The 23,959-nt window shown below is 41.5% G+C and overlaps 1 protein-coding gene across 2 annotated transcripts in view; it reads left to right on the top strand.

The window, feature by feature from the left end:
- STAT4 (signal transducer and activator of transcription 4) overlaps nt 1–21,973 on the top strand; it is a 66,252-nt gene extending 44,279 nt beyond the window's left edge. For both annotated transcript variants that reach the window (XM_084816317.1, XM_084816322.1), the window contains exons 16-24: nt 426–524; nt 5,121–5,256; nt 7,536–7,585; nt 8,962–9,056; nt 13,354–13,490; nt 14,218–14,409; nt 16,355–16,421; nt 17,671–17,779; nt 18,982–21,973. In XM_084816317.1, coding sequence (XP_084672443.1) covers nt 426–524; nt 5,121–5,256; nt 7,536–7,585; nt 8,962–9,056; nt 13,354–13,490; nt 14,218–14,409; nt 16,355–16,421; nt 17,671–17,779; nt 18,982–19,017 — 921 coding nt within the window. In that variant the 3' untranslated portion in view covers nt 19,018–21,973. The remainder of the gene's footprint in view (nt 1–425; nt 525–5,120; nt 5,257–7,535; nt 7,586–8,961; nt 9,057–13,353; nt 13,491–14,217; nt 14,410–16,354; nt 16,422–17,670; nt 17,780–18,981) is intronic.
- Nucleotides 21,974–23,959: the final 1,986 nt, after the last annotated feature.

Raw genomic sequence — 23,959 nt, 5'->3', positions numbered from 1 at the left:
AGCCATGTTCTCCTACCCAAGGAAGATCCCTTACAACTTCCAGTTTAACTCGTACATCTCTTTCTCATCCCAAAAATAAAATAAAAATGTGCAAAAACATAAATGTCTGGCTGAAAATGAAGTATGCAAATTGTGCATGCTCATCACAACTTAGACAATATATTTTGAATGCAGAATTTGCATGGGTGGTAGGTTAGCACAGTCCTATATGTCATGTCCAGCAGAGAAAGCTGAGCTCCAAGAATATTGGTTACCTGCGAAAAACTGTGGGAGTCATCCATAGCATTTGAGTACAGAATTTTCTGACATTACAGCAGCAGTACATCTAATGCACTCATGATAAAACTTCAGTTCACTCCCCATGCAATTATCTCTGGCTCTGTACCGTATCAACACTGACACCATCTATGTATCCTTCCCATCAGACGAGTTCTTTACCAGTCGTGATGATTTCTAATGTCAGCCAATTGCCTAATGCTTGGGCTTCTGTTCTCTGGTACAACTTGTCAACAAATGAACCACAGGTAGGTTTTGTGCATTTCACTAATTGGGTGTGAAAGCAAACAGGGCTTATTTCCTGTGATGCATATATATACATATTGGGTTTGATCAAGACTTCCCATGAGCAGAATTTGTCTCATGGAAAACTCCACTGGAGGAAAGGGAGGAGGTGATTCTTGCTGGTTCCTCCTTCCCCCTGCACCATTTTCAATGCTCCTTCAGTGGGTCCCCTGATCTTCCGGACCAGAATGGGGCGGTGGGGGGGGCATGGGGCTGCAGGCAGAAGGGAGAATTAGCTAAAATTGGCTCTCCCTTCCTGCAGTGAGTCCCTTCTGGGAATAGAGGGAACCATTCTGTTCACTGAAGAGCATGTCTAGATACAACCCATTATATAATACTAATTAACTGCCATCCACACCCATTGAGGGCAAATCATCCATTGTGTATAATGGACCTCAGTTTAATGGATTTACAATATTCCATATGTCTCTTGAGGTACCTGAGAATGTTTTGGATTAACCATTTCATTCTCATCCCAGACACAGGTGGCAATGGGAAAAAGGAGATGTAGAACCATATGATCTTCTGGTATAGTTTAGACCTAAAACACAGGACAAGAAAAAGGCAAAAATACCCTGCAAAAACAGGGAATTTCTCAAAAGTCTAAATCAATAGAATAAAATGGGAGGCACAAAACTACTCATGTTATACAGTTTAGAATGAATGGGGGATTCAGCTAGATCAGTATTCTACCTTCTGGCTCAGTGAGACACGGACTAAAATTAATATGCGTATTACTCTTATGTTGTGTTTAAAGAATATATCCTTAACAATGGATCTGTGCTTAATCTGACTGATTCCATTTTTTAAAGTGTATTCCTAGATTTTTGGGAGACAGTTAGATCTGGCAAGCCAGTCTCATCTCATTTTTATGAGTGTAACACGTCATTGTTCTTCCTCTGTCTTAACCAATTTACTATTATAGTTTGATTTATAGTTTGTCAAATGTTATTCTTACATATTCATTTCATAGCAATTTAGGGTGCAATCCTTCACATGTTTAGACAGAAAAAAAGTCCTACAACTCCCAGCATGCCCTAGCCAGCCATGCTGGCTGGGGGTGTTTCTACATTAAGCAAACCCCCCCCCCCCCGCAAAAACCCACATCCTTTCCGGAACTTCCTGCTTTAGGTTTCTTTGCGGGATTAGGAACGGCTTCTTTACATGGCAGCCACATGGTTTGAACTGAGGGAGTGCCTCCCTCCCTCGCTAGCATGTGTACAAAGAAGGGGGGGGGAGTCTTGTTTTCGTAGCTTAACTTCTGCTGTACTGTTTTCTCGCAGTCCCCAGGAAACCTCTGACTTACTTCTGAGTAGACATAAAATGTAAGGTTGTGCTGTAAGTCTGCAACCCTTGGCACACTTACGTGGGAGTAAGCTGCATTGAACTCAATGGGACTTACTTCTGAGTATACATAAGATCACCCTGTAAGTCTGCAACCCTTGGCACATTTACTTGGGAGTAAGCCCTACTGAACGTAATAGGGAGTTCTGAAACAACACAGGACATTGCTTCTGAGCTTGGTGGGGTGGGGGATCAGATGTGTCTCCCTTCATTGCAGGGAGGCATTTTATCCTCTTCTCCCTCCAACTGAGAAATGCAGAGGCAGGAGACACAATCCTTCCTTTCTCATCCTGACCGCACTCCCAACAACCGAAAACAAATGCCCACAGCAGGCAGGCAGAGCAGTTTCTTTCGCTGTGGGAGAATTTCACATGGAGGCCATGGCGCTCCTGTTCTGTGAGCGGAAAAAATACCACATTTTTTGCGTTTGGGGAAAACATAAGATAAGCTGGAGGAAATGGCAGGAGACACCCTGGAGAGGAACGGTGGCATCATCTAAAGAGTCTGCAAACATCTGAGAAAGAGCCATCTAGGGATGTCAGAGAATTTTGCCACGAATCTCAGGGAGGCCGAATGCCAATGCATTCGGCCGCCCGAAAGTGGTGGCGAAACGGTCTGCCCCCCCCCCCCCCGGGATGGGACTTACCTTGTGCAAATGTCCCTGGCAGCGGCAGCTCCGGCGGCGGCAGTGGTGGCGGCGGCTCCGGCGGCCGGTCTTCTGACCGGCTGCCGCCACCGCCATTTCCAGTTAAAAAAAAAAACCAAAAAAAGTGATAGATTTTTAAAAAATACCGTGATAGGCTATGTAAATGTTTACGTAGCCTATCACGGCTGAGTGAAAAAACAAAACAAAAAGCGCGTACGCAAATGGCGGCTCCCGTGGGCGCCGCCATTTGTGTTCCTTATTTTGGCACGTGTGGTCTACGTAAATGTTTATGTAGACTACACGTGCCAAAATAAGGAACGCAAATGGCGGCGCCCGTGGGCGCCGCCATTTGCGTACACGCGGGGTTTTTTTCTTCTTCACTCAGCCGTGATAGGCTACGTAAACATTTACATAGCCTATCATGGCTGACTGCAGGGATGCAAACGGCAGCGGCTACAGCCGCCGCTATTTGCAGTCCCGGCAGAACAGGATTCGCGGCGGGAGGGACGGGGCGCCTCCCCCCCGGCCAGAATTTCAGGGGGGAGGGATGGGGCGCCTCCCCCCTGGCCAGAATTTCAGGGGGAGGGACGGAGCGCCTCCCCCCCACTGCGAATCAATTTTCGTCAAAGGTAAGGGACTTTCGTACATCCCTAGAGCCATCTCAATAGCAGGATAAAAGTTCCGCATGATGAATCTCTGGGACATACTGGGAGTTGTAGGACTTTTTCTGTCTAAACATGCATAGAGTTGGACACTTGGATAAAGAGATATTTGCTAAACATCAACCAAATAAAGCAAAACTCCTTTATTGCATTTGGAGGGCACCAGGTTGGGGAAGGCTGATCTAAGTAAATGCATTTACTTGGAAGAAAAGTCCCATTGGCTAGAGATGGACAAACCTGTTAATTTCAGTTTCTCCGTTTTCCAATCTGATGTTTGTTTTGTCCCATTTCCACATCATTTGCACAGTTATTTTTTAAAAGCACAAACATTTGTATGAATTTTAGTGCACATTTCTCCTTATATATGCATTTTTGTACATCATTTTCGCTAATATACACATTTTTGCATACTTTTGCCTAATGTACACACTTTTCTATGCATTAATTGGAGAGCTAGATTGGAAAGTTTGAAGAAGTGTGAATACTGAAGGATAGCTGCATTTTGGTTTACATATCAGTTCGGGAAGTGTGAATTTAGGTAGCTTTGCATTAAAATCCAAACCAAAGACATGTCTCCTCCATTCCTTCCATTGACTGTAATATAACTAACTTAAGAGCTGGGAGGGGTTGCACACATTATAAAATTAGCAGGTACACAAATACACCTATACAACAGCAACAAAGAAGAGAGACTTCTCAGTGGTAGCCCCCCCAATCATGGAGTATTCTGCCCAAAGAGGCCTGCGTGGCGCCAACATTGTTACCCTTCCTGTTCCAGGTCAAGACTTTTCTCTTTTCCTAGGCATTTGGCAGCAGGTGATGAGTTTTAATTGATCCTGGATTTTTTAATGGTTTGGCTGATTGCTCAAAGTTGTTTTTAGATATATGTTGCCTCTGTGTATACCATTTGTGTATTTTTAATGTTTTTAAATTTTGCATATTGTATTTTTAATGTTTTTAACCTTTGTAAACTGCCCAGAGAGCTTCAGCTATGGGGCAGTATAGAAATGTAAATAATAATAATAATAATATAGATTATATGTTCTTGCCGTATTCCCCATACTGTGTGAGTGCTACATTTTGGTATATATAAACTAGGGGAGCTGTAATTGTCCCTGGTGTCTTCTGGCTTACATATGTGCATATATACATGGTCAGAAAAGACAGGTATTGCTCTGACATGTTATGGATACATGCAGCATATGTACAGTACAGCCGGTAATGTAAGATCCTACCTTAGCTCAGCATATCTCAAAAGCTCAGGGTAGTAAACAAAAATTAAAAATAATGCTGTTTTGTGAGTGCCACTAAGGACTTGTGTATTCTTACTGGTACTTGAATGATGCACAGATACTATATGATCTTTACAGTCTACCTTTATTGAGTTCCCTGGGACTGCAGACTCTGGCCTTATCCGTCGGCCAGAGAACCAAGGGCTGCTGGGAGGCTGCACTCCTTGTCTCCCAGAAAGAGCATTAGGGCAAGGGGGAGACCAACCTAGCCCAATACATCGGTCAGCGATGGATTTGCTTTCCTTCCCCTCCTCCCTCCCAATCCCTTTTCCTTTTGTGTTGTGTCTTTTAGATTGTAATCCTGAGGGCAGGGACTGTCTTAATATTAGCCTTCGTAAGCCACACTGGGAGCCTTTTTCGGCTGAAGAGTGGGGTAAAAATGCCCTAAATAAATAATAATAAATAAATATTCGTATAGAAGGTCTCAAAATGTACTATACAGGCAATCTGGCTTTATTAATAAGCTTAGAGCCTCCATAGACTTAAAAAAAAAAGATTATTGTATTTCTAACTCCAGCCTTTTGCCCTTTAGATCCTCTAAGACAATTCACAATTATATAAGAAAACAATCAGAGTAGCTAACAAGGTGCTATATTAATCTTTATTTGGCTGCAGAACTTGGCTTTCTTTAATAATCCGCCACCTGTCGCTTTGAGTCAGCTCTTGGAAGTACTGAGCTGGCAGTTTTCATCGTATGTGGGCCGTGGACTCAATTCCGATCAACTCGGGATGCTGGCTGACAAACTTACAGGTAAGAACTATGGCAATATAAAACCTCTTTTCAGCATTCCCATTCAATGTTCATGTCTGTGAGTCAAATTATGCCCGGTTGCAAGTCAGAAATATTTTGCTCCTAATTATTTCTATCAGACTAATAAAAGCAGTCTAGTGTAAAATACCAGTTACAGTCAAGGCCAGAAATATTGGAACAAGGATAACTGTTTTGGCAGTTGGCCTCTGTACACCACCACATTGAAGTTGAAAGGAAACACACCCAGATGGGAGCGAAGTCAGGACTTTCAGCTGTAATTCAAGGGGTGTAACAAAAATGGGGCACTAACCATTCAGGAAGGACAACCAGTGGCATACACACACCCCCATCGTTGGTGGCTCATAAATAATGGAACAAATGGCTGACAAGCAGCTGCATGGCCAGGTGTGGCCTGTTTCCTGGGTACCCCATGACCAATCAAGCAGATAAATGGCCTGGAGGTGGTTCTGAGTGTTACATTTACATTTAGTAGCTGTTCACTGGAACTCCCAACATGAGGCCCAAAGAGGTGTCCATGCGAGTGAAGGAGGCCATCATTAGGCTGAGGAAACAAAATAAACCCATCAGAGAGAGAGCAAAAACATTGGGAGTGTCCAACACAACAGTTTGGAACATCCTGAAAAAGAAGGAATCAACTGGCAAGCTTAGCAACAGAAAAAGGCCTGGAAGACCACGGAAGACAACTAAAGTGGATGACCGCAGAATTCTGCTCATGATGAAGAGGAACCCTTTCACAACATCTAGCCAGGTCAAGAACGCTCTTGAGGAGGTAGGCATGTCATTGTCAACATCTACAGTCAAGAGACGGCTTTATGAATGTAAATACAGAGGCTTCACAACAAGGTGCAAACCACTGGTAATGCTCAAGAACAGACAGGCCAGATTAGCCTTTGCCAGCAAACACCTAAAAAGCCCACCCAGTTCTGTAATAAGATTCTTTGGACTGATGAAACCAAGATTAACTTGTACCAGAATGATGGGAAGAGAAAAGTATGGAGAAGGAAAGGAACAGCTCATGATCCAAAGCATACCACATCATCTGTCAAACATGGTGGAGGCAGTGTTATGGCATGGGCATGTATGGCTGCCAACGGAACCGGGTCACTGGTGTTTATTGATGACCTGACTGCTGATAAAAGCAGCAGGATGAATTCTGAAGTGTAGAGGGCTATACTTTCTGCTCAGATTCAGCCGGATGCTGCCAAACTGATAGGACGCTGCATCATATTGCAGATGGATAATGACCCAAAATATACAGCAAAAGCTACCCAAGAGTTTCTCAAGGCAAAGAAGTGGGATGTTCTTTCATGGCCAAGCCAGTCACCTGATCTCAACCCAATAGAGCATGCTTTTCACTTACTGAAGACAAGACTGAAGGCAGAAAGACCCACAAACAAGCAGCAGCTGAAGGCAGCTGCAGTAAAGGCCTGGCAAAGCATCTCGAGGGAGAAAACTCAGCATTTGGTCATGTCCATGGGTTCCAGACTTCAGGCAGGCATTGACTGCAAAGGATTTGCATCCATGTATTCAAGGCGATCCTTAAGTTTGAAATGATGTTGGTTTGTTCCATTACTTATGAGCCACCAACGATGGGTGTGTGTGTATGCCACTGGCTGTCCTTCCTGAATGGTTAGTGCCCCACTTTTGTCAAACCCCATGAATTACAGCTGACAGTCCTGACTTCACTCCCATCTGGATGTGTTTCCTTTCAACTTCAGTGTGGTGGTCTACAGAGGCCAACTGCCAAAACAGTTATCCTTGTTCCAATATTTCTGGCCCTGACTGTATTTCAATTCCCCTCTCACTGTTTGTGGCAGGAATGTTTATTTATTTACAGCATTTATATAACATCCTTTATAATGCATATCGCAGGGTGGTTCACAATAAAAAAGATAGACAATAGAAAGAACAAAACAAAATACAAAAAGTATCAAAAGTACTTAAATACAAAGGAGTGAGATATGAAAGTCCCAGACTGCAGTACCTGAGGCAGTCTTTAGGCTAGCCTTCCTCTACCTGGTGCCCTCCAGATGTTTTGGACTACAACTCCCAAAATTCCTCACCATTGGACATGCTGCGTAGGGCTGATGGGAGCTGAAGTTCAAAACATTGGAGGGCACCAGGGGAAGGCTGTTTTAGACTGAGATCAACTTGAGAAATTGTGCTTGTCTTTCAAATAATTTGGCCTTGCTATATTTAAAACAAGTAAAAATTTTGGAAGGATTTTTGCCTTGCATTTTTTTCTCTTTAATTTTTAGGACAAGTTACTTACAGTGATCATCAACTTTCCTGGTCAAAGTTCTGTAAGGTAAGTTGTTACTATATTTCAAATTGTTGCTTTCCTCATTGTTCGTGTTTGAATACCGGTCTAATCCTGCTGCATGATAATGTATTTCTGTACATACAGCCAGTCTATTCTCCAAGCAAATTTAGCATTGGAATGATATGCCACATGTAACTTTGCAGGGACAAAAGTACAATAACCCTCCTGCAAGTGAAATGGATGGTAGGGCAGCCTTGCTACACTGGTGGGTATGTAGCCATGTAGTTTATAAAAAAAAACAACCAACCCCACACAATGCACTAGTTGAGTGCTATAATATAAGGGAGAGTGTTTCAGGGATCTTTTGCAAAGGGCTAATCTTGTTTTCTTTAAAAAAATATGTGCTGGAACTATAAGTGGAGAAACACGTATGTTCACAAAATGGCATGGGTACATGTGGTAAGATTTGCTCATCGCTAATTCAGGGTGCTGCTGCTGCCACCACTACTAGGTAAACCCTGGCGGGGATCCTACTGACAGAGAAGGGAGCCCCCCCAGGTGGTACTTTACTAAGGACCCCTTCAAACCTGGAACCAAAAGCAGCCTGAGATAACCTCATAGAGGTCAAAAGGGGGGAATTCTGGTAGACAGGGAAATTAGGAGAGGCTGGAGTATGCAACATTCTATGGCTTCTCTAGCCTCTGTCTTGGCAGTGTGTCTCAGAGGCCCATCTAGTAAACAAAGGAGGACAGAGAGGTGAAAATTGCCTCCGTTGCTCCTCCCACCCTGCTGCTAGCAGTCCAGCAGGGCATAGGATATTTGGAAGCCTCCGGGATCAGAGGCTTCCTTCTAATGGGTGGCCACCTAACAGGGTTGCGCCCTAAATATTGCAGCAAGGAAAAAAAATATAAGACTATTTATCACTGGTAGTCCACTCCAAGAAGGATTTTAAAATGTATAAATTAAATTACGGTAAATGTTGAAGATACCAAACAGATAGACTGATTTTATGCATATCTGGTAGGGGTATCACAGTGGCTAATTTAGCCCTAATTTTAAAAGTAGTTATTATAAATGTCACTAGAAGCTGAGTATAGAAAAAGAACAGTAAGTAGGCAATATAAAAAATGCAACAGAAATGTTTATTGTAAAAACGGAGAAGTAAGGTAAAACTTCTACGTGTAGATTGCCTTCAGAAGGATTGGTATGTTGTGCTGATATGCAAAATTGCTGCAATCTCACATGCATATGTAGTAAGTTAAATACTGTTAAGAAATAGTACCATAGGTGACCTTCAGAATTCTGGAAGACCAAATGGCTGTTTTGTTTCAGAATAAGACTCAACAAGCCAACAAAAATACTGGTGTTTTATTTAAAATATGAGTGAATTTCTCTGTATATCTAATTTGTTTTATAAACAGGAACACTTGCCTGGTAAATCCTTTACATTTTGGATATGGCTTGAAGCAATCTTGGATCTAATTAAAAAACACATTCTTCCTCTTTGGATTGATGGGTGAGCAGCATTTGATAATGGTACATAAATTGGCCATGGAGAATATTTGTCATTTAACATTTATTAAATAAGTACAGACACTGGAAAGATCTGAGCCAAAGATAAGCAACTTTAAGTCCTATCGATTCCAGTGGAAGAATTAAGCAGATGCAGCAGGGGCAAGGGGAGGTGGTGTACAGAGAACTCGGGGTCTTAACAAGATCGCTAGGTATAGTTAGTTTTTGCCACTCCTGTGTTATCTTGCATCTCCCTACATTTGAGTTGCAAGAGGCTTTGCACAATGGTGTTGCACTGGTGCCGTTGTGCTATCCCAGGTGTCATATCCTGGGTATTTTGCCTCACCAGTGCAGCACCGTGATTTCACAGGTGAAACAGCACTCAATTCCTTTGAGTTTTTGCCTTGCACCGGGAACTAGAGGGTAAAGATTGACCAGAGGAATTCCTGATGAGGCTTGTGTAGACTTAAATCTGACATTTATTTTCCTATGTTTTTGCAGATGTATCATGGGTGTTGTGAGCACCTTTAAGTGTTTTGCTTATTTGAGTAGTTGAGAATTAGGACACAAACCACATATGATGATCCATGATCTCCTGACTTCTTAAAATAGGAGCAGGAAGCTCTGAATTTAATTAGCAAAGCAGTGTCAGGGAAGGGGACATTTAACTGACACACCAGGGGCGTAATTAGGGGAGGCCTCACCTGGGCACTGGAAAACAGAAAACAGCCATAACTTTTTTTTAGTATAATAAATACATGAAATTTGGAGACCATGGAGCTGATTGAACCTGCCCAATTTCAGGCAGTTAGGTCCAGTGGCTTTTGTGCTAGTCACAGGTAACATTTGCTATTTTCAAGAAAATCTGTCAAAGCAAAGAGCTATATTTTGTGTGTGTGTTTCCACATATGTGCATGGAATTTGGGGACCTGGCAGCCCATATGGAGCTGACTGAGCCTGCCAAAGTTCAGGCAGTTAGGTCTAGTGGCTTTTGTGCTAGCCATGTATAAAGTTTCCTTTTCTCAAAGACTAAAACAAAAATTAAAAACTGTTAAGCCACAGAGGAGATCAGAGATCCTAATCAGAAGGTGTTTAAGGTGACCATTAGGTGGTCAGTATCTTTAATCTCTAGTGTAGGGGTTTTTTGAGGTGCAAAAAACTTCTCCTGCCCCCCCTACTTTTCTGCTCTTAAATGTCCACTGTTGGAAGCTTGCTTGCCGTTAAATTTTGAAGAAGGAGAAGGAAGGGAAGAAAGAGCTCCATGTGAAATACTGGTGTTTCACACAGCATCTGATTTTACTACCCCAAACTGGAACCTTTGGCTTCTGCAGAAGTTTAGTAGCTTCAGTACAGCAAAGGATCCAATCAGCTTCCACAAACTTCTTTCTTCCCCTCCACTTTAATTTCTCCTAAATAGCTGTAGGACTCAAATGGAGTCCAAAGGGAGGGTTAGGACTATGTGGCATCATGATCCAGGAACTGCTGAGGCTTTCAAATAGGTTCTACAGTGTTAAAAAAAAAAAGTTAGAAAAAGCCCTCCACCACCTCACCTCATAAAGTTAATTTAAATATGTGCAATCCTTACAAACCTTCCACAGCCCCCTAAATTCCTTTGAAGTACTACCTCTCTGAAAGGAGCCACTTGGCTTAAGTGTCTCTCTACCCCCACATTTCCAGTCACCATTCTTCTGTTCTTCTTCCCTTCCCTATCCTGTTCTTTCTTCCTTTCTCTTCTTTATTCCACCCAGAGCATATCCTGGGGAATTCTTAAAGAGAATTATCTTCCATGGTCAAGAGAAGTTCTGAACTGTATTTGACTTTATACAAACAGACAAGAGGGTTGGTTTTTCTCCTTCTCACTCAAGCCTTTGAGAAAAGTGGGTTCACATGGCTGCAGAGAAACAAATCTGGGGCTGTTCTGTTTGTTAGTTGCCATCATCCAGCAATAGGAAGGGCTGTTGCTCAGTGGCAGAGCACACGCTTGGCAGGCAGAAGGTCCCAGGTTCAATCCCCAGCATCTCCAGGTAGGGCTAGGAAAGAATCTGGCCTGAAACCCTGGAAAGCCACTGCTGCCATTCAGTGTCAACAATACTGGGCTAGATGGACCCTGGGTCTGACTCAGTATAAGGCAGCTTCCTATGTTCCTCTGAACAGAAAGCTTTAATAAAAATAGGAGTTTTTGGTTTGTTTTTTAAATGGAAGGGAGATAAATATTCTAATGTATGCAATCCTATGTATGCCTACTGAGATGTCCCATTATGTTTGATGAGGCTTACCCTCAGGAAAGTGTGCATAGGATTCCAGCAAAAGTTACTTTTGCAGGAAGGTTTGCACCTTGATGTTCTGCATGTTTACTCAGAAATAAGTCCTGAGTTGTGAGCATGGTACTGCAGGCTTAATACAGTGTCTACCTAGTTGTGGCTAATGAATTTACTACCCTTTCAGCTCAGTCCTATGCATGTTCTGTCATGGGGGGGGGGGTTGCATGAACTCTAGCTTCAGTGGTGAGGGAAAGGCACTTAGTACATGCTCAGAGTTGCTCCATAACTTAACCCTAGTTTTGAAAACAGACTCATTGGCTGAATCCTGGTGAAGTCTTGGCACAAATTAAGATATGGGGAGGAACAGACAATGAGACCTTGTGCATAACAAGGAGGAGGTAGAGGACAGTTGCACAAAACAAGACATCTGTTTTCATAAAGAGTTGCTGCAGGGTGGTAGGATGAGGAGGGATGGTTGCATAGAGGGGAACAGAATTGGTAGGGGGAGAATGTAAGTGCTCACTGGTGAAAGAAAAACATTCTGCATATGCTCAGAAGAGCTGTGCTGCATCAGACCAAGGTCCATCTAGTCCAGCATCTAGTTCACACAGTGGCCAACCAGATGCCCACGGGAAACCCACAAGCAGGACATGAGTGCAATAGCACCTTCCCACCCATGCTTCCCCCGCTGCTAACTTTGTTCAAATGTAAATAAATTCTAGTAATACTAAATTTGCATGCATCTGTATTCTTCATGCAGGTTTCTTGCCTGGGGGACACCTCTAATGATCTGTGTATTTTCATACAAATTTACCCAAGAACTATTGGGGTGGGGGAAGGGAAAGCAAATCACTCCCCCCCCCCCAAATTGGAGAACTCCCCTTCTACATGAACTGCTGCAACTATCCTGCTGAAACTTTGCTGGTTTCTTACTTAGGGACAACTCTAGGCTGTCTGTAATTTTCAGAACAATGGTCCACAAGGAAAATAGGGAGATAAGTATGTCCTCCATATACTTATCATACTGCCCTTGCACAAAAACCCTTGTGGCTATCTTTCTGAAATTTGGTAGACATGGTCTCCTCTGATGGGGCAATGAATCCTGAATTTTTTATCCAATTCTTCCAAGTAATAAAAATGTTATTGGCAGTTCCCTTTAAAAGAAAATCAAAATATAAACCCTGCCCCTTTTTTTCTGACATTGGGCAGGTGTAATCCCCTTCTAAGTGGCTACTATGCCTGAAATTATCATCTAGTTCTGACCAAGAAAAAAATAGTGTTTTTTTTTTCTAATTTCCCACGGTAGTCAACAGGAACGATAAAGACTCATTTTTTCTAAACATTGACTCAGGTTTGGTGCTAAGCTGAAGTGGTCCAACTACAAATTGGCCCGAGCAGAAGTGGGATGTTTTCCAAAACACTGAATCAGGGTCTGAGTTGAAGTGGGGTGGGGGGTCAGTGCACACTTCTTATGTATGTAATATATACACACACACAAGCACACCACATGCACACACCCCACACACACGCACACACACTAGAGATGCGTTTAGACTCAGATATATATATATATATATATATGCGCAAATTTGTGTTATGGGCCTGTGCCCCGGATCTTTTAAGAACCTAGCAACGCACCTGCCACACACACAGCTTATCTATCTAAATTGCCTCTCCGAAACTCCTGTCAACCCTGCTTGGGGGGTGAGGGGAGAATGAGTACTGTATTTCTATTTTTACCTTTTGTGGCTAATAGCTGCATGGTGGTGAGGAGGGGCAATTTAGACCAGAGAAACACAGTAGTGGGGGGAAGTAAATACCCAATCCTCCAGTGCCACTTCCGTAATCAAATTTGGAGCCCTTCTTGCTCCTGTCTTGAAGCAAAAAGTTGGGTTTTCCTGTGTAACATGTGTGGTTTGACCCTTACATTGGCAGTTATCTGGAACTATGGCACAACATATTGCCAAGCGAATTCAGTGGGAATTTCTGACAGGCATTTGTGTACATAAAGCTGCCATTTCTTTCTGTGTTTGTTTGCAGGTGTATTATGGGTTTTGTGAGCAAAGGGAAGGAGCGGGGTTTGCTCAAGGACAAGATGCCTGGAACATTTTTGTTGAGGTTTAGTGAAAGCAACTTAGGAGGGATTACTTTTACCTGGATATCCCAGTCAGAAAATGGTAAGAGCTATACTTTGAAGTGCAGAACGCTTCACTCCACCCCCCAAATGCCCCAAGTTAATGAAGCACAATGGGAATTAGGTGCAATAAAAGAATGTGTGCAGTTGTAGTTTTTCTATGCCTTTCATTTTACATGCTAAATTGTCAATACCGAACTGCTTTTTGAGCGTGCAGGTTTCACATTAGTATTGATAGTAGTAGTTATTTATATAGTGCCATCAGTGCATGTGGAGTAACACAAACAAAAGACAAGCCCTAGCCCTGTGTAAAATCTGACAGTGGGTGAAGCAGCAAAGGCGGGGAAGAGAAACACAAACAACAAAGAGAGAAGAAGAATGGGAGAGGCAATAGACTTCCTGAAAAGTTAGCTATGGATCAAAATTGAGTGTGTGCTTAGAATGTATGCACATGTTACTTTGGATCCCAAACCATGTATTAATTTTATTGCAAGTCCCAGTGCAGCCTTAACTATGGATATAAGATAAAATAAATGCCATTGTACCTACTGTATACCTCCTCCTTTGGGCCCTATGCTGCAATTGTCCCCTGTATAGCAAATTATTTTTGGACCTTTAGCATGTTGGGGGAATCTGTTGCTTGTTGCAGTTCTCAGTATGACAGCATTTATGCATTTGGCATTTTTATTATTTTAAATGTTGCAATTTGTCCTCACATTTTTAGAAAAACATACTGTAGTATCTCCTTATTTACAATGTTGTTTTCACAGGGGAAGTGGATTTCCGTTCTGTTGAACCATATAATAAGGGTCGTTTAACTGCACTGCCATTTGCTGATATTTTACGAGATTACAAAGTTATTATGGCAGATAATGTTCCTGAAAACCCACTGAAGTATCTTTATCCAGATATCCCCAAAGACAAAGCCTTTGGAAAGCACTACAGTTCTCAGCCAAGTGAAGGTTGGTTATTGTTTTGAATACCTTCTCTTGTAAAGATTTCCCCCACCCAGTTTTACATTAAAAAATATCAAAGAGTTGAACTACAAATCCTATAACTTTTGTTTATGAAATACTTTGATGGATGGGGTATAAATCAGATAACCCCAGAGCCTCGCTGAAATAAAATAGTTTTCACTGGACAATAAAACACCATCAGAGAGGGGGTCAGATGGATCTCTTGGGGCACTATGTTCCAAAGTCTGGGTGCCAAGATGGAGAAGGTCTTTTCCAGCATCCCCACAAACCAAATTTCTGATGGTAGCAGGACCCAGAGAATATTCTGTCTGGATAAACTAAATAGTTGGACAGACTCATGAAGGAGGAGACAGTCCTTTTGGTACCTTACTCCTAAAGCATTTAGGACTTTAAAGGTGTTATTGTACCACATTTGAATTATATTTAGAAGTAATAAGGCAGATAAAGATATAGAATAAAATATTGGTAGCACAGTCCTCTGCATGTCTACAAGTGAGTTCAGTGGGCTTTACTCCCAGGGAAGCGAGTTTAGGATTTCATCCTGTTCCCCAAAATTCTATAATAGTATATGTAGAAAATATAAGGAAAAAGTAGAACAAAAGGGCCACGCCGCATACATGCAAATATAGATAACAAACCTGAAACTTATTTTAAAATGAAAAGTAGCCTTAGGAGGTGGCAATTTTGAGCATAAAGGCAGTGGGAGAAAAGGTGGTGTTTTACCTTCCCCTTACTGAGGAAAGACATTATAGGAATAATACTAGGAAACATTATAAGTGGTAAAATAGCCACTGGAGAAATGTTTAAGTATGACCTTCCTGCTACACTAAAAAAACCTAAATCACAGCCTCACAAGGCTGTTTTTCATTAAGAAAGGAGTTGGTGTTTCGTTACATGCGTTGCATGTTATGCGTAGTTTGTTAATGTTCAACTTTTGGACAACAGTAAGTGGGGAGGTTTTGAGAAATCTATGATTAATGAATGGTTGCAAAGGGCGTGAAATACCCTTTAAATGATTAAATAAACGATATGTAAAGGAAGTCAGGAAGGCCTGGCGTGCTATGGTCCATGGGGTCACGAAGAGTTGGACACGACTTAACGACTGAACAACAACAACAACGACAACAACAAAAGGAAGTCAACAGATTAATAATTCTGGGGTTAAATGATTGGTGAGTGTTGGAATGCTAAATATAGGGAGAATAATAATTGAAGTGCTTTTAACACATTATGATGTTTATGCAATTAAACATCATAGTGTGTTAAGAACACTTAAAGTCCAATCCTGTTCATGTTTAGACAAACATCCTATAGCTCCCAGCATGCCTCAGCCAGCCATGCTGGCTGGGGAATGCTGAGAATTGTACGCTGAGAATATATACGATTGTGCCTTTAAATTATTATTAAGATGGTTAATTAAGTATAACTTTACTCCTTTGTTTCATTGACTGGATAGTTTCACCCTGACCCAGTGATCTTTTCCCAGGTGTAATAGTGGTGGGGGCACTGTGGAAACAAAGCATTAACTCTTCTGTGTACAGTCCTGGTACATGTAGAATAAACAAACATGGGAATGTAGGAAGTCGTTTTTTATAAGGTCAGGCTATCTGCCCACCTAGACTGATTACTGTCTGTTATGACTGGCAGTGTCTCTCCAGGGTCTCATATAGAGGCCTCACCTGCTCCCTAATCCTTTTAGCTAGGAATGCCAGGGATTGAATCAGGGGCCTTCTGCATGCAGGCATGTGCATATCTACCACTGACCTATAGTTCCTCCCCCACCTACAGTCCTCGGTGAAGAACAAATTCATTGAGCTGCACAGTGAATGTGCAAAATGAAGTGACATCCCACTGCATGTAGAAAACCTCACTCTGCTTCTAGTTCTAGATACAGATTTAATGTGGCTGATGTTTTATTTTTAACATTTAGTGTCAAGACCTACAGAAGGAGGAGCCAAAGGTTATGTCCCTTCTGTATTTATTCCAGTCTCTAAAATGTGAGTAATCATGATAATGGTTTCAACTAATGTTTACCCCACTTTGTAGTGTGGGAGGTTTGGCAAAACCAGCTCCATTGGAATGTTGTTCTTTAACTGAGGGGAAATTCCTTTCACTGCTTTGTCTCAGCACCCACTCCTAATATGTAAGGCTCCCCCAACTTACTTGGCAAGCCCAGTTTTGAAAACAGTACTTCATTATTTGTTACAGAATGTGCTCTTGTCTAGACATGTGTACAAGCTTGCACACATTCTCACGAGACTCGCATACTTTTAAGGGACCTTTTTAACATTGGCAAATAGAGCTTGTATGGCCAAGATGGCAATTCTCATGCAGAGATCCACACTCAGACAAAAATGAAGTGGATAAAGCCATTTTGGCGCATTTATTGAGCTTTACATGGATTCAATGCATGAGCTGATTTTGGAGAAATTAGTTGAGGAAGGCATTCGTTAAGCATTACACCAATTGGGGATGCTTCAGCCTTCACTGAGAACTGTGCGTTGATGGGGAAATTAGCTGCATTCTCAGTGAAGCTGGGCTCCAGGCCTAAAAGTGAGGCTGCAAAAGGTGTGAACTGCTTGTGTTGTTAGGGGAGGGGTGGGTTGGAGTGATAGAGCAAAGAAGAGTGTTTTGGGTAAACAGGAGTGGCTAGGACCTTGGTGCCTAGTCGAAATGTCTATACCAGCTAGGGCATATTACAACTCTGGGCTCTATCCACATGCAGGAAGCTCAAAGCTGCAAAGCAGAGAGCTTTGGCTATTGGGCAGTATAGAAATGTAATACATACAAAGGTAAAGGTAAAGGTGTCCCCAACCAGTCATGTCCAACTCTAGGGTGCGGTGCTCATCCCCGTTTCTAAGCTGAAGAGCCAGCGCTGTCCGAAGACGCTTCCGTGGTCATGTGGCCGGCATGACTGAACACCGAGGTGCCCGGAACATACATACAAATAAATACATACATACATACAAATAAATAAATAAATCCTATACAGACTTGCCTAAGAGTAAGTCCCATTGAACGCAATAGGACTTACTTCTGAGTAGGCAGGTATAGGATTGCACTGTAAAGTTCCTTCATTGATTTTATTGGGCGAGAGTATGTTAGTATAAACAGACTACTTGGGAAGATGTTCAGTGCATGATAGAGCCATTCCAACAGTGTCTGATTGGCTTATAAAATAACATGTTAAATAACAGAATTTTCCTTCATTAAAGACATCTTCTTTGTCTGTCTGTTTTTCTTAAGTCTGAGAGATTCTACAGATACGCATTCTTCATCGGACCTTCTCCCCATGTCTCCAAGTGTCTATGCTGTTTTGAGAGAACATCTCAGTCCTACAGTAATGGAAACTGCTGTATGTTACAGGTTTTCTTTTTAACTTCTAAACCAGTGCTAACCAAACAAGGGATTGGTGTGTGAGGAGTGACCAGATGCTAGACAGTGCGCACAACACACGAACTAAGTTTATATCCATGTTAATAAAACAGTGCTAACAGTATTCGCATTTGTTATCCTCTATTGTTATCTTAGCCAAAGGGCCACATGCAAATGCTGCTGATATTTTGGCTGTTGGAAATGTCCTTATCAGGGCTGTGCAGCAGCTTGAAAAAACATATTCAGCCCTGTTTTATATATATTCAGGAATGTCATTGAGTCCCAAAGTGTGACAAGCAAACCTAATTCAAAGCACAAATATGAGAAAGTGGAAATGGCATTTGCAAGAACAGAGGCTCAGTCTCCCCCATATTTGTTCTCTGCCACTGGAGCTCAAGGAGTTCCATGCGGAGGACTGGGGAGTTAGGGGGAGAAAAGAGTGGCGTAAAACAATTACTTCTTAACATGCTTAGCAGACCATAAACTGCTGAGTTTCCAATCTTTGCAGCAACTCTAAAAACAACAGCCACCCTGTACATGCATGCCTATGAAATACCGTTTGCTATCTTGCCATTCCAGAAATGGTTCATTTGATGATTAAGGAACTTAGTCCGATTAAGTATGTTTATAGGTGAAATCCAAGTGGCTTTGCAGTTAGGCAGCTGTCTGAAGGGGTTAAAAAAAAGTGCAGTTATAGCCAAACCTATTGTCTCCATAGTCCATAATAAGTTACCATCTCATTCTGTAAGACAAACAGTTCTGTGTAACTCACAAGCTTGCATATTCCTACATCAACCAAGGAAAAAATATCACTTTGCCTATTTGGTATTGCTTCATCTGCCAGTTAAATATGGCTGTAGCTTCCAAAACGAAGTTGGGTATTTTAAAGACAGCATTGGACTCACATCCTCTGATAGTTCTCCCTTTTCAAAAGAAATTGATCCAATGAAGAGTATAATTGTGCCTACTTTATATATCATTATCTGGGTTCAACACCACAATAGTACTCAATGTAGAAAATTAAGTTGGTATTTTAACAGACTTGGGGAAAAACAGATCTATTGCTTGTTTCAGCTTTTAGTTTGCCAAACATTTGTGTAGTTGGCATTATTTTTAGCAAGTTGTGATTCATCTTGCACATGCATTCCTGTGAACTGATGTGCTCCTCTTCTCTTCTTCTAGTTGAGTTCTCCATATTCTCCATATTCAACTGACTGACATTCAGATATTGAAGATTCTATAGCGCAGACTATGGTGTTTTTTATTTTTTAAGGAACATTAAGGAACATTCCTAACAGAATATTTTTCTTGTTTCCCTTGTAAATACATGTTTCCTAGACAACACAAAATAATCTTCTTGGATCTAACTCTGTTTTCATACATTGTTTAACTCAATACTTGGCCTGGTTCAGACATAATGCTAAACCATATTTTAGCGCAGTCTCCCCCAACTTGGTGCCTCCAGATGTTTTGGACTACAAATCCCATCAGTCCCAGACAGCATGGCCAATAATCAGGGGAAGGCTGGTTTAGCATTAAGAGAACAAGCTGTGGCAATCCCTGTGCTTGTGCCCCCCCTTTTTCCATGGTTTGATCATGGTTTGTTTGAAATAACTACAGTTTCCTGAGTTTGGACATAGCAGAAAAACCATTGTTTATTCAAAACTGAAAGTGGAAGCATCCAATTTCCTCACCTCATGCATAATGGATTTTGGGGGGAGTACACAAACGTGAGGCTCAATGCAGCATGCACTTATAACGCTGAACTGAATTATGGTTTAGTGTTTGGCTGGATGGTGGGGAGCCTTAGCAAGGCAGGAGTCCATAGATGTTGCCTATTTATTTAGATGGTTACTATATGGTTGTAGTTTGCCCCCTAGCATATTTTCAACCACGTGCAAGTCCCTGTATTAAATAGCCAGTGAAAGAATTAGCCGTAGAGAAAGTTATGTCTAAACTGGGCCTAGGAGTAAGATATTTATATATGCAATGTAGTAGCAATGAGAACTGAGGAAAGGAATGTACTACTGACAGGCTACACACAAATTAGCTGCAGCAGGGTCAATAACCTTAATACACACTTTACTCGTGATAATGATGGAGAATGATGGTAAAATTTCTGCTGCAGTTCACAACATCCCCTCCCCCAAAGCAACCGGGTTCCTATATTTCAACTCTGACACTCCTAGGTCTTGATCTAAAAATCTTCGCAGACATTCAGTCTACCATACTTTAAGTTACTCTTGTGAGTCATCCATATCAACAAAGGTTATGTTACTTGCTTTTTAGCAAATAAGGTCGTATATAAATGTTAATAATAAAATTTTATTTTTGGTATATCTTTATTCTGATGATCATAGAATCATAGAATAGTAGGGTTAGAAGGGGCCTATGAGACCATCGAGTCCAACCCCCAAATGAAATTTTACTCTTTTTACAACAAGCCATCATTCTCAGGATATTTTAAATTTTGATGCAGAAGAGCCCTGAGCAAAAATGTACATGTGTGAGAATAACTGTTTAAAGCAGCCCCAAACTACAGAACCAAGTGTGCCTGCAAACACATCATATATGTGTAGGCCTTTGGTTAAAGCCCCATTTCATTTCGTCGACAATATTATATGAATTGACACACAGCCCGAGAGCTGGAATTGAGATTGGTAATTCTAAACCCTGTTGTTTAGAATCCAGACAATGAATTCCTCCAAGTGTTTTGGATGTGCATAGCATCCTACCTAATGACTTCTTTTGTTTTGTTGTTTAAATGTCGTTCAAGACATTTATTTTAAATAAAGGGATTTTTAAAAAACTAATTGATATCCATTTTCATTTTTAAAGCATTAATCATGAATTGGTTTTGTATACATTTATATTGTACTCCAAGTAGGCCAGGGACTTAAGTGCAAATGCAACGCAAGCAGTCTCTGCCCTGATGAGTGGATTGTGTGGCAAAAAGGCAGCAACATATTTTGGCTGGATGGTGGGGAGCCTTAGCAAGGCAGGAGTCCATAGATGTTGCCTATTTATTTAGATGATTACTATATGGTTGTAGTTTGCCCCCTAGCATATTTTCAACCACATGCAAATCCCTGTATTAAATAGCCAGTGAAAGAATTAGCCATAGAGAAAGAATAGGAATCTTGGAAAAGGAAGCATCATTATTAAAGTGGCATTTCCTGTGAAGGTAATTGGTATGTATAACATTTGGCATTACCACAATATAGGAACAGTTTGAGACTTTATGCAGTTTGCTTATGCAGTGGGATGACTATTATATTATTCCCCAGAAATCACTGTTTAAATTAGCCTTCCCCAACCGTGGGTTCCCAGTTGTTGAACTGCAACTTCCATCATACCCAGCCAGCATGGCCAATGCTCAAGGATGATGGTAGTTGTAATTGACAGTATCTGGAGACCCAAGGTTGGGGAAGTCTGGTTTAAGTCATCCTACAACTCTCTGTGCATCGGTTGTACACATATAAAGTAAGGTTAATAAAACTACCCTAGTGCATATATAGATGAAAATGTCAGTAGCTCTTGAAAACATAAAGCAGTTGGGTTTTATTTTCTTGGTTGTTTTCAGGCCTGACAAATGTAACTGTCATCTCTCACAGCTAGATCTTAAATGTTGGGTGTGGCAATTCCACATGTACAATATGTAAATAGCAAAGGTTTGTATATATGAATGGTGGCTGGTATGTATCTGGAATGATTGACAGGTGAGTGTGAGGCGGGGTTTGGCAGAGTGTGGGCAGAATGACCGTGTGGCAAATGGAAGAAAGGGGGAATGGCTGAGTGAGAATGGAATGCAGCGTGATTGGATGAGAGCTTGTGTATAAAAGGTGGAATGATTGCTTCTGTGAGACAGATAAGTCTGGGAGTAAGATAGATTGAGAACAGCTAGACTGAGAACAGCTAGATAAGTCTGGGATTAGATTGGGAGATAAAAGTGAAAACATCTAGTGATATAGCCTGTGGGTTAGAGAGAGTGTTTCAGATAGTGTGAGAGAAGGCGTGAAGGGTTTTGAATATAGAACTAAAAGCAAGAGTTATACTGTGCAGTTTATAGTGTTCCCTTATTTTAATCATCATTCCTGATATAATTTCCTCATCCCAACCCAGTTCCTATTTGCAATCCTGTTGTACCAAATAAACCTTCTTTGTTTTCAATTTTAAAAGATATTTTCCTTTTTATTTATTAAGAAGGATTTTGTGGAATAACCCCCACGTGCTGGCTGCTTGGTCTGTGCTACCAAAAAAGGAAGAAAGCAGCTCTAAAAGGATTATTGGTGGCAGCAATTGAGAGAGTGGTGAAGCATCAATACACCAACAGAGGGTTGTGGGTGAGAGCCTAATGGTGGCAGTGTGAGGACAGACACTGACCAAAGCACCTGACCTGGTGACTAGGAAAGGCAGACCCAGTGGCAAGGAGTTCTGTAGTCATCCAGGGATGTGTGGAAAAGAGGGATTTGGGGGAGAACCTCACCAGTGCAGGAGGATAGGTACTGGTTAGAAGAAGAGGAGGGAGAAATGGGATTGTGAGATAGTAAAAAAAAAAAAGGCCTCAGGACCCTACAATGGTGCCAAGCTTTGACCCTTGAACTTCATGTGGCTTTCAGCCTCAAAGAGTTTAAAACGGGGGTGGAGAACCTCTTTCAGCCCAAAGGCTGAATTCATTTTTGGAGAAGCTCTCAGGGGCGGCATTCTGGCGGGGGCGGGGGGTGGGAGGATACAAATAATACCAGTGTATTGTAGCTTAAAGTTCTTACTGAACTTTAAGCTACAATAACTGAGCCTTAGGAGAGGCACTTAAGCCTTTTAGAAATGGGGCAGTGGACAAATATATGGTTTAAATCACTGGATGGGAATAGGATTAAAAACAAACCTCTACTATGAATGCATGCTAGCTAGACTCACAAGAGGAAGTTTCCATTCTGCCAAAAGAACAAGCAGGAACAAGAATGCTTCTTGCAAAGAATGGGATACATGTCAAAAAGTAACGAAAGAATGGCACTGGACAATGTGGAATGTAACGATAATTTGTAAGTCAATTGTCATAAGACACAACTGGGTAATAAAAGCGATGGCTTCCTCATTGACTGGGAAAATATATTTTAGGATAATGACAAAGACTTTTTTTTTAATTCCTCCGTAACTTTTTATGTTTTAACCTCCTCCTGTGGCAATGTATTTTAAAAAAGGTCCACAGTGTTTTATGCCTCTTGTGCTGCTGTTTTAACAATGTAATTGTGTATAGTGTATTGATTTTATGTCATCATTCTTACTGTATTTGTGTGTTTTATCAGAAAGCTGCCTTGAGGCCCTTTCATAGGGCAAAAGGCAAGGTAGAAATTTTCTTTCTTTTTTTTGAGCAGGAAAACCCTTCATAAAACATACACCCATAAATACGAGTTTGTAAAGTTTAATGTTTAGTAGGGGTAACTACAATGGCTTGGGTTCAGAGTAGCCTTTTGGTGATACTGTGATCCAGCAGAGGCTCCTGCTCACAGAAGAGGGAGGGGAGAGGATTTTCGCTGATTTCTCATGCAGTTTCTCCATGCTATTCTGGAGGGTCCTCTGACCCTCCAGAACAGATTTTTGAGAGCCATTGGAGGAAATTGCCTCCTTCCCCACCTCCCTTGTCAATACTCTGCTTAGGATCTCTGGATCTACCCCTTTGCATCTTTCACATTGAAAAGGCACACATTGTTTTTATGAAGACAAGGATTTCTCCATATAGGGAAGATTAGTAATTAGTACAATATTAAGCTTTGGGCTGCAAGCCTGTACACATTTACTAGGGTGTAAGCCCCATTGAACACAATGAAATTTTCTTCTAGGTAAATTTGTATAGGATTGGAACAAATACCAGAACAGCAACAGTTGGTTTACTGACAAAAAGGACACTGGGAAAAGGGGCCAGGCACAGTCATATTTCAAAGTGGATTGAAATCAAATTTTAGAAACATAAGAATGTTAGAGGCAAGATGAAAAACCATAAGGAGGAATTACCGTCTTAATCAATAATGGGCAGTACATTGACATTGTTTAAAGCAGCCTTCCTCAACCTGGTGCCCTCCAGATGTGTTGGATACAATTCCCAGCATCCCCAGCCAGTGTGTGAGTTGTAATCCAGCACATCTGGAGGGCATCAGGTTGG

The sequence above is a fragment of the Heloderma suspectum genome, chromosome 1 (genome assembly GCF_057233095.1).
Source record: "Heloderma suspectum isolate Gila_16-S chromosome 1, 16-S_ref, whole genome shotgun sequence".
NCBI classification, from domain to species: domain Eukaryota; kingdom Metazoa; phylum Chordata; class Lepidosauria; order Squamata; family Helodermatidae; genus Heloderma; species Heloderma suspectum.
This window is presented reverse-complemented; position numbering and strand designations above follow the sequence as displayed.